The following is an 8,785-nucleotide window of genomic DNA, read 5'->3' on the forward strand; positions in this document are numbered from 1 at the left end:
GATGGTGCAAAGCATCGAACGAATTTGGTTTTGCACTACTACCCAGCTTCCGTTGACCAATTCCGATTCTCCGTTTTCAATCAGATTGCAAAATTGTTTCCAAAAGGTTCAGCTAAGATCTTGAGTTTTGTCATCGAAAACACATGACATGACCCAACCCAGAATTTGATTTATTGAAAGACCCAAATGATTGTTCCAATGTATCATTTCTGAATTCAATGGAATTCATAGTGAAAGGTCAGTTCCCCAATCCGACGGACACTAAATAAACAATTAGCTGCGTATAAATTGATTTACCTTCAAACACCTATATGTTTTTGTTGTTACTTTTCTTTGTAATGTAAGCTGTAATTTGATGAGTTGTGTGAGTGACAGTATGAATTCTTTTTTGTTCTTGACGGATTCGGGTTTATTAAAGTTTTCGATATATTGGCAGGTGGACATGCTGTGAGAGAGAAATAAGCTCTATGCTCCTTTCAAGTTTGGTGACTTGAGTTGAGAATTCAGATGACTGCTCCCGAGAGGTGAATCAGGGGCTGGACTACTAGACTGTAAGTTTGTGTTACTGAAATTTGATCGTTACAACGTAGTCGTTTGCAAAAATTTCCTGTTTTTCATATCTGATATGACCTCATAGAATGAGATTTCCTGAAATTTATATGAAAAATAGATAGATGCTAGAAGCCTAGAACATCTTTTCGGCAATATAATACGATTTAGTGACTAATTCGTAAGCTCTATTTAGGTTATGGGAAACATTCATGCCATCCTCCCTGATGGAACTGTAGTCACTGATGTAAATTTTTGTTGAAGCAGACAAAGAACAAAAATTAGTTGATTTGGACTTAGTTGATGTTAATTTTTGTTCCATTCTGACTTAGTTGTTTTGGTTTGTGCAGTTTTTTTTTTCATCTTGAAGCCACTGGTTGTACCATTAAAGTACAGGCATTGAAATTGAAGGTATGCATTCACTTTTTAATCTGTTATAAAAAGTGATCATTTCAATTAAAAGTGAAACCTTTTTTTTAACAATGAACCAATGAATCCACAAAGAGACTTAATACGAAAAAGTCTATTGATTTTTTGTTTTTGATCACTAGGTCTCTCTCTCTCTCTCTCTCTGTTGGAATTATGTTTGTTCGTTTTCAAAAACTGCAAAAAATGAAAACCCAAGATTTTCGGATTTATAGTTAATATCAATTTTGTTTGTCTCAAATTTTAATTTTGATCACTGAAACGAAAAGGGGCATTGATTTAATTTGTTTTAAGATCTTAAATTGTAGCTTGGATTGTGGTGAAGGTTAATAGGTCAACGAAACTTTGATTTAAGATCCTGAACCAACTCGCCTAATGTAAAAGCTATCTATTATCAGATGCAAAGGGAGCAATTAGGGACAAATTATGAATGTTTATCAATATTTGTTATGTACAAGTGAGAAGGTTTGAAAGTTTTGAGCACCAATTAGTGTAGAAGAAAGATTTACCGCGGATTAATATAAATAGTACAATTATGCCATCTTTATATGTATCTAAAACTTGCTAATAACTCCACCTTTACTTGCTGGCGTTGTAGAGGAGGCTGAGAACAACTGTTTATTTCATTCGTTATCATCGCTTCTACAGAAGAGGTCAGTTTTCCTTTTTTTTTTTTTTTTTTTTGCTTTTAAAGAGGGTTTACAGAATAGTTGTATGTGATTGGTTTTTTGCTATATTGTGTTTTGAAATTCCTTATTTATATAGTTCTACATATTCTTGGTGTGCATTTATTTTACTTGCTTGGATTATAGATTTTTAGATTAAAAGAATTGATTTGTATTGGTTATAGATCCTGTTAATCTTTGTCTCTACGATTTCTTTGTGCTTTGAATAACTTCAATGCTAATTAGCATTTTTTCTTCTGGGATTTTCTTTCGTGTTTTAACTTCAATCTGCACATTACATATCAGAAATTATTAAAAAGAAAAGAAGCCAGCAAAAAATCATCCAAGATAATTAGAACAAGGTACTCAACACTATGCAAAGTAAATTTATATACTCAACCAATAAAATACAAAACTGTGTTCCTCACTACCACATTGACACAACTCAAATTTAGAACAACGGTGAATGAAAGTCATCTCCAAAAATGTATTGAATTATTCAATACAAACAATAAAATTGTCCTATAAAAAATATTATTCACTCCAACAAGCAACAGATGATGGAGCTAACAAATGTGTCCTTTTTGTTTCTTTTTCTCTTCCATTCTTCCTTGAACTATTCAATACAAACGCCAGGCAAACAAACAATAAAAAAATGAGTGTGAAAATAACTTTCTTTTCATTATTGCAAGTACATTACAACTATATCATAGTTTGTTTCATAGTGGGGATTGTTCCATTATTTCCTTCTTTCTTCTACTATGCAGGTGTTTCAATTTCTCAGCAATGAAATCATAAATTAAAACCAATGTTTTAAAAGGCGAAGGCGTGGCTGTGTGGGTGAGGCGTTTCATGGATAGCCCTACGTAGACGAAAGCCTTGAGGTGTGAGGCGAAGCCTCACGAGACCTAAACTTATATATATAATTAAAAAAAATATAACTCTCTGTAAAACAAATATTAATTGTCATTTAAAAGTGTACAAGTCACAAACAAGTTTAACTATCAAACCAAGTTTAACCAAGCAATCAAATTAATCAACAATTAAACAAATAGAGTCAGATAGACTAATAGAGGACTTAATCAAAACTTGTTAAGGGATATAAGAAATTGCAAGTCAAATAAACTAATACAGGACTTAATCAAAACATAAATGTAACTTCTAGATCTAAAAAATAAAGTAGAAACAAAATCAGACATGTATATCTTAAGGGCAGTGCCATCCACACACCCCTTTTTACTTCTCACAAACCCCTTCAATTTCCGGCCATCGGATCAAATGAATTGAAGAATATCAATGGCCAAAATTAACAGGGGTGTGTGGGAGGTAAAAATGAGTGTGTGAATAACACTATCTTAAATCTTGGGTGTAATGTGAACATACGTAGAGAGAGGACTTTTATCATATGGTGTAGTCCATAACTAATTAATTATTTGGATGAGAAAATTAAGTTCACGTTAACCAATTTAATATGGAATTAGTGTTTAGGACTAACATACGTCTAACAACAACTACCCATATACGTGTTTGTTTATTACCACAACCGACTCTTATTCTTCATTAGTTTATGTGGTCATTATCAGGTTTTGTTATCACATATCCACACCAATTACGTTTTCATTTCTAATATAAAATATAATTGTAGGCCATAATTTTCAGGAATTTTGTGGGTACATTCCTGCCTTTCTACCACAGCTCAAGAACCAAAGCAAGAAGTGGTGTGATATCTTTCCCAGGGCAGGAATAATTTGTTCTTATGGCTCAACAAGCTTCCTCATCTCATAGCACTTCTAGTTCTTCTTGGTGTAGTTACGATGTGTTCTTGAGTTTCAGAGGCGAGGACACTCGCAAGACTTTTACTGACCACCTCTATACAGCCTTTGTTAACGCAAACTTTCGCACGTTCCGAGATAATGATGAACTTGAGAGAGGGGAAGATATTAAACCAGGATTCAAGAGAGCCATCCAACAGTCACGGAGTTCTGTCGTTGTTTTTTCTAAAGACTATGCGTCTTCCAAATGGTGCCTGAACGAGCTTGTGATGATCCTCAAACTCAAGAAGACCTCTGACCATGTAGTTTTACCAGTCTTCTACGATGTTGATCCGTCTCATTTGAGGAAGCAAACAGGAAGCCTTGCAAAAGCATTTTCTAAACATCAAAAGGTTCAATCGTTTGACACGGTGAAGGAATGGAGGGAAGCACTTGCTGAAGCTGCAGATCTGGCAGGAATGGTCTTACAGAATGAAGAAGATGGGTATGTATTTATAACTAGCTAATTCTGTGCCATTTTTATTAAGTTTGACTACTAGGTAATTTTGGAACTTTGACATATAAGCACATAAGTTAAGGTTCAAACTAATTCTTTCTGTTACTTCTAAGGATGTGGAATTAATTGAGAATATTTCGGTGGATTTCAGAGCTTTCTTTTGTTGAGAATGAATCCCACATTGAGAATATATCAAAAGTTGGGCTACTCACCATATTGCCGATTGGTTTTATGGTGGAACCTCAATTTTCTTCATGGTATCAGAGCAAGTTGTGAAGCCCAACGGCCACACGTACTTCACGTCACCCTGTTTGTGTTGTCCACATGTTTGGCTAGAAAGTTCACCACACGTAAGGGGGCTTGTGGAACCCCAACTTTCTTTAGTTTTTAGGGGGGGGAGGGACTGTAAGTTTATGAAAAAGAATCTGATAGAGATATTGATGGCATTTAACAATTTCAGCATACAATCATCCCATTTATTAACATCAGTTTAATGATTCAAAGTGCTGACAAATTTGATTTAGTTCCAATATTTTATGTCACTGCAAATTTTTAGGCACGAGGCAAAGTTTATCCAGAAAATTGTTAAAGTGATTGAAGACAAACTAAGGCGGACGCACGTAAGTTTTGATCCGTACCTGATTGGAATCCATTCTCGAGTACAAAGCATCAACTCATGGTTACAAGATGGATCAAAAGAGGTTGGCATACTTGTCATTTATGGAATGCATGGAATAGGAAAGACAAACATGGCAAAATTTGTTTACAAATCAAATTTTGAAATATTTGAAAGACACAGTTTCCTTGAAAATATCAGAGAAACTGCAGAAAACCCAAACGGTTTGATTCAAATACAAAAGCAACTTCTTCATGATATTACGAATGGGAGAAAAATAAAAATATACAGCACAAGCCAGGGAATGTCTGCAATTGAAGATGTCATTAGCTCTAAAAGAGTTCTTCTCGTTCTAGATGATGTTGACGATATGGATCAACTATTAGGTGAGGTAATTGGGATGCAAGATCGGTTATATCCAGGAAGTAAGATCATCGTAACAACTACCTATGCTGGGTTGTTAAATGCTCACCAACAAGTCTTGTCTCACAATGCTGAAACTTTGAATGACGATGAATCATTGGAGCTCTTCAGTTTACATGCTTTTGGGCAGGACATACCCACTGAAAGATACATGGATCATTCAAGAAGGGTGGTACAACATTGTGGAGGACTTCCACTGGCTCTTAAAGTTTTGGGTTCTTCTCTATCAGGAAAGAGTGTAGCTATATGGGAAAGTACACTGAACAAACTGGAAACTATTCCAAATGGTCAAATCTCGCAAAAACTCAAACTAAGCTACGACTCCTTACAAGACACCCATGATCAAGATTTGTTCCTCCATATTGCATGCTTCTTTATTGGAATGGACAGAGATGACATCGTCAGAATTCTAGATGAGTGTGATTTCTTCACAGATGTTGGCATCCAAAATCTAATGGATAGATATTTAGCAACTCTTAATGGATATAATCAGGTGCAGATGCATCACATGATCCGCGACATGGGAAGAGGAATTGTACGCCTTGAATCAAAGGAACCTGGGGAACGTAGTAGATTATGGCATCATAAGGATTCTTTCAATGTATTGACAGAAAAGAATGTAAGTATCATGCTTATATATGCTCTTTCACATTTAACTTTTTTTGTGCTTTTTCCAAACTTAATGAAATGTGTTTCTTCTTAGGGTACGAAAAAAATTGAAGGCCTAATTCTCAACATGCAAATGCACCCAGCATACGCTCGTTTGAGAAACTCAAATGATCAGATAGTTTTGGAGACCAATGGGTTCGCACAGATGCACAAATTAAAACTCCTCCAGCTTAGTTACGTACAACTCAATGGATGCTACAAAGAATTTTCCACAGGATTAAGATGGTTATGTTGGTTTAAATTTCCCCTTGATTCTTTACCCAGTAATTTTCCATTGGAGAGCCTTGTTGCTCTTGAAATGTGCTGTAGCAGCTTGAGACAAGTTTGGAAGGGAACTGAGGTATACTGCACTAAACACTCTCTTTTAATTTCCCTTTTCTTTCTCACTTTTTCACTAATTGATTCTCCATTTGTTTAAGAACTATCGTCTTTCAATTTTCTGAACAGCTTCTCCCATCACTAAAGATCCTAAATCTTAGCCATTCCCTTTACCTTACAAAAACGCCCGACTTTTCGTTAGTCCCCAAGCTAGAACGGCTCATTCTCAAAAGTTGTGAAAGTTTGATTCACGTTGACGAATCCATTGGAAACCTAGAGGGACTTGTTCATTTAAATATGGAAGATTGCAAAAGCATTACGAAGCTCCCACGTAATATTTCTATGCTAACCTCCCTTGAAACACTTATTATATCTGGTTGCTCAAATCTCAGCATGTTTTCCCTGGACATGAGGGAGATGGAATCTCTGAAAGTGTTTGAAGCCGATGGTGTTCCGATACATCGATTACTCACTGCCGCCGAGGAGGTCACATTATGTCCAAGACCAAATGTAGAAATTTCTTGGGCTTCTTATCTTCCACGCAATTTAGTAGACTTGGGACTTAGTAACTGCAATCTTTCAAATGATGATTTTCCAAGAGAGCTTGGTAGTCTATCTTCGTTGAAAAATTTAGATCTGGGTAGTAATCCAATTTGTAGCCTACCGGATTGTGTCAGAGGTATTACGGGGCTTGATAGTCTCTCTTTTTATGAATGTACGAGGCTCAAAAGTCTTGTAAGGCTACCAACTGTAGGAAATTTGTCGATCCTTGGTTGCAAAGCATTGGAAAAGGTAACATTTCAATCAGTCAGTCAGGTGGACTCCAGAATGAGGTGCATCAGATAATCTGGAATCCGCAAGGTAGATGAGGTATTGGAGTATGAGTACTGGTACAAGATAGAGCCGATTGAAATTGTTGATATGGAAATGATCAACCTGTTGCGTTTGGGAAACTTAAAATATTCCACAGAATCCTTTGTAATGTCCCAGTATTTACGCCTGGCCTTTGGTTGGAGGGCGGTTCGTCGTCCCATCCAGGTTTCTCTCTCTAGATCTTTCAATCTGATCTTGCATATATCATATATATGCTAGAGTACTCTACCTAATGGTTTGATTTCCATGGCATATACAGGGACTGCAAGAATGTGGCATATTCAGCACGTTTCTTCCGGGTAATGAGGTTCCCCAATATGGCTTGTTCAGCCATAAAAGTAAGGGAACTTTAATGAAAAGCACTCGGTACTGTTCACTTTAACGAAAAACCACATTTTTATACTAAAAAGTCAATCCTGGTACTATTCACTTTACCCTTTATTTTGTCCTTATCATTAAAACTCAAAGTTTTCAAGCTCTTTTCATTAGTTTTCCTTAAAAGTAAAGGGTCCTTAATATCTTTTACTGTGCCTGTACTTCCCAATCGCAGGTTCCGAGGCTTGAACATCTTCTCTGTCTATGCAAAATCCATCAGCAATGATTCTCCTAACATTAATGCCAGTTTAGAGAGTTTACATTGTGCAATATTTACTAAAGTTAGTAATAAGAGTAAGGGTTTGGAGTGGATCTATGGGCCCTCACTATTTGGTGATCCCGGTGATGGACAAGACTTGATATGGTTAAGCCATTGGAAGTTTCGAAACGATTTGGAAGGTGGCGATGAGGTGACTGTTTCAGTTATGACAATATCTGAGTTTCAGGTAAAGGAGTGTGGCATCCAGATTGTGTACTACGAGCAAGAAGACATGATGTTGAGCACCCAGGACAACACCACAGATGACTTTTTCTATCCAGTTGTCATTGGTGGAGATTTGTCACGTTTTCTGCGGTCAGGATCAGGAACATACCTTCTTCGCCATAGGCTAAATTGGCTAACAGAGGAAGAAAAGGATTGTGTGTTCAGTTCAGTTTTGTTCCAGGACGACATTGGAGACCATAATAAACTAACAGGTGCGTGCTTGGTTCTTATCAATGTCAAAAATATTCAATTTCACTCCAACTATTTTTGGATGGTGGTGATGTATTAGCCTGTAGTATATTCACATGTTTATTTTGCGAAATTGTTATTAACACTCCAAAAATCTCATTAAACACTTCTCATAATTGTATTTTTCTTTCTTAACTATAGAAAGTTTAGAGTGCAAAATGAGATTTTTAGAGTGCCAATAACAATTCTCTTATTTTATTGGTTATTGCAGTTATGGTAGTCGATATGTGAGAATTAATTATACGTGTATGTTTCTTAGACCGTAGCAATTCCCTTATTTTATTGGTTATTGCGGTGGTGGTGCAGGCAGATGTTGGAAGGTGGTAATGATCGTAGCCGCCATCTTCTTTCTCTCTCTTCTTCTCGTCTCTTGCACCTCTATTTCAGTGAAAGATCAGTTAATCCAGTTATTCAGACAATAGAGAGAAGATGTAGCAACTGCAGAAATTGATCAAATATCATGAAATATTGTCCTCATTTTTCTTGTAATCTTGTCCTAAGACCTGTTAAAGACCCGTCCCTAATTTTCTTGTATAATTATGTCCTCGATGATGTAAATTTATCAAATTGCCCCTAGAACATACGTTCGAGTTGACTTTTGTTGACTTTTTGTTTGATATGTGTAACGTATTAATTAGTATATTTAAGTAGCACTTGTCGCTGTCACTCAGTACTACGATCTGGTAGTATTCTTCTTCGCTTAGAAGTGAGTGGTCTTATGTTCGAATTTCATTGATGACGAATTCGATACCAAATTGGGTTGTCCTGTGTGGTTTAGTCAATTTTCCATTTTCCCTGGTGTAACACGTGGGTGGTAAGCTGAAAGAAAATTGGGTCCTTAAGGTACCGTTTGATACGTGGGACGGGACG

At 36.3% G+C, this 8,785-nt stretch overlaps 1 protein-coding gene across 3 annotated transcripts; it reads left to right on the forward strand.

Annotated features, from left to right (window-relative positions):
- Positions 1 to 8,581, forward strand: LOC103436051 (disease resistance protein RPV1-like). 3 transcript variants are annotated; one of them, XM_070822505.1, is made up of 11 exons: positions 1 to 237; positions 437 to 551; positions 900 to 960; positions 1,574 to 1,628; positions 3,286 to 3,896; positions 4,465 to 5,566; positions 5,651 to 5,956; positions 6,064 to 6,972; positions 7,067 to 7,226; positions 7,358 to 7,878; positions 8,222 to 8,581. In XM_070822505.1, exons 5-8 carry the CDS (start codon positions 3,397 to 3,399, stop codon positions 6,778 to 6,780), a joined length of 2,625 nt encoding a protein of 874 aa, XP_070678606.1. In that variant the 5' UTR covers positions 1 to 237; positions 437 to 551; positions 900 to 960; positions 1,574 to 1,628; positions 3,286 to 3,396; the 3' UTR covers positions 6,781 to 6,972; positions 7,067 to 7,226; positions 7,358 to 7,878; positions 8,222 to 8,581. The 3 variants fall into 3 exon arrangements, with proteins under 3 accessions (XP_070678606.1, XP_070678605.1, XP_070678607.1); XM_070822504.1 differs by having other exon boundaries at positions 3,300 to 3,896; XM_070822506.1 differs by lacking the exons at positions 1 to 237; positions 437 to 551; positions 900 to 960; positions 1,574 to 1,628 and having other exon boundaries at positions 2,408 to 3,896.
- Positions 8,582 to 8,785: the final 204 nt, after the last annotated feature.

The sequence above is a fragment of the Malus domestica genome, chromosome 05, assembly GCF_042453785.1.
Source record: "Malus domestica chromosome 05, GDT2T_hap1".
NCBI lineage: Eukaryota > Viridiplantae > Streptophyta > Magnoliopsida > Rosales > Rosaceae > Malus > Malus domestica.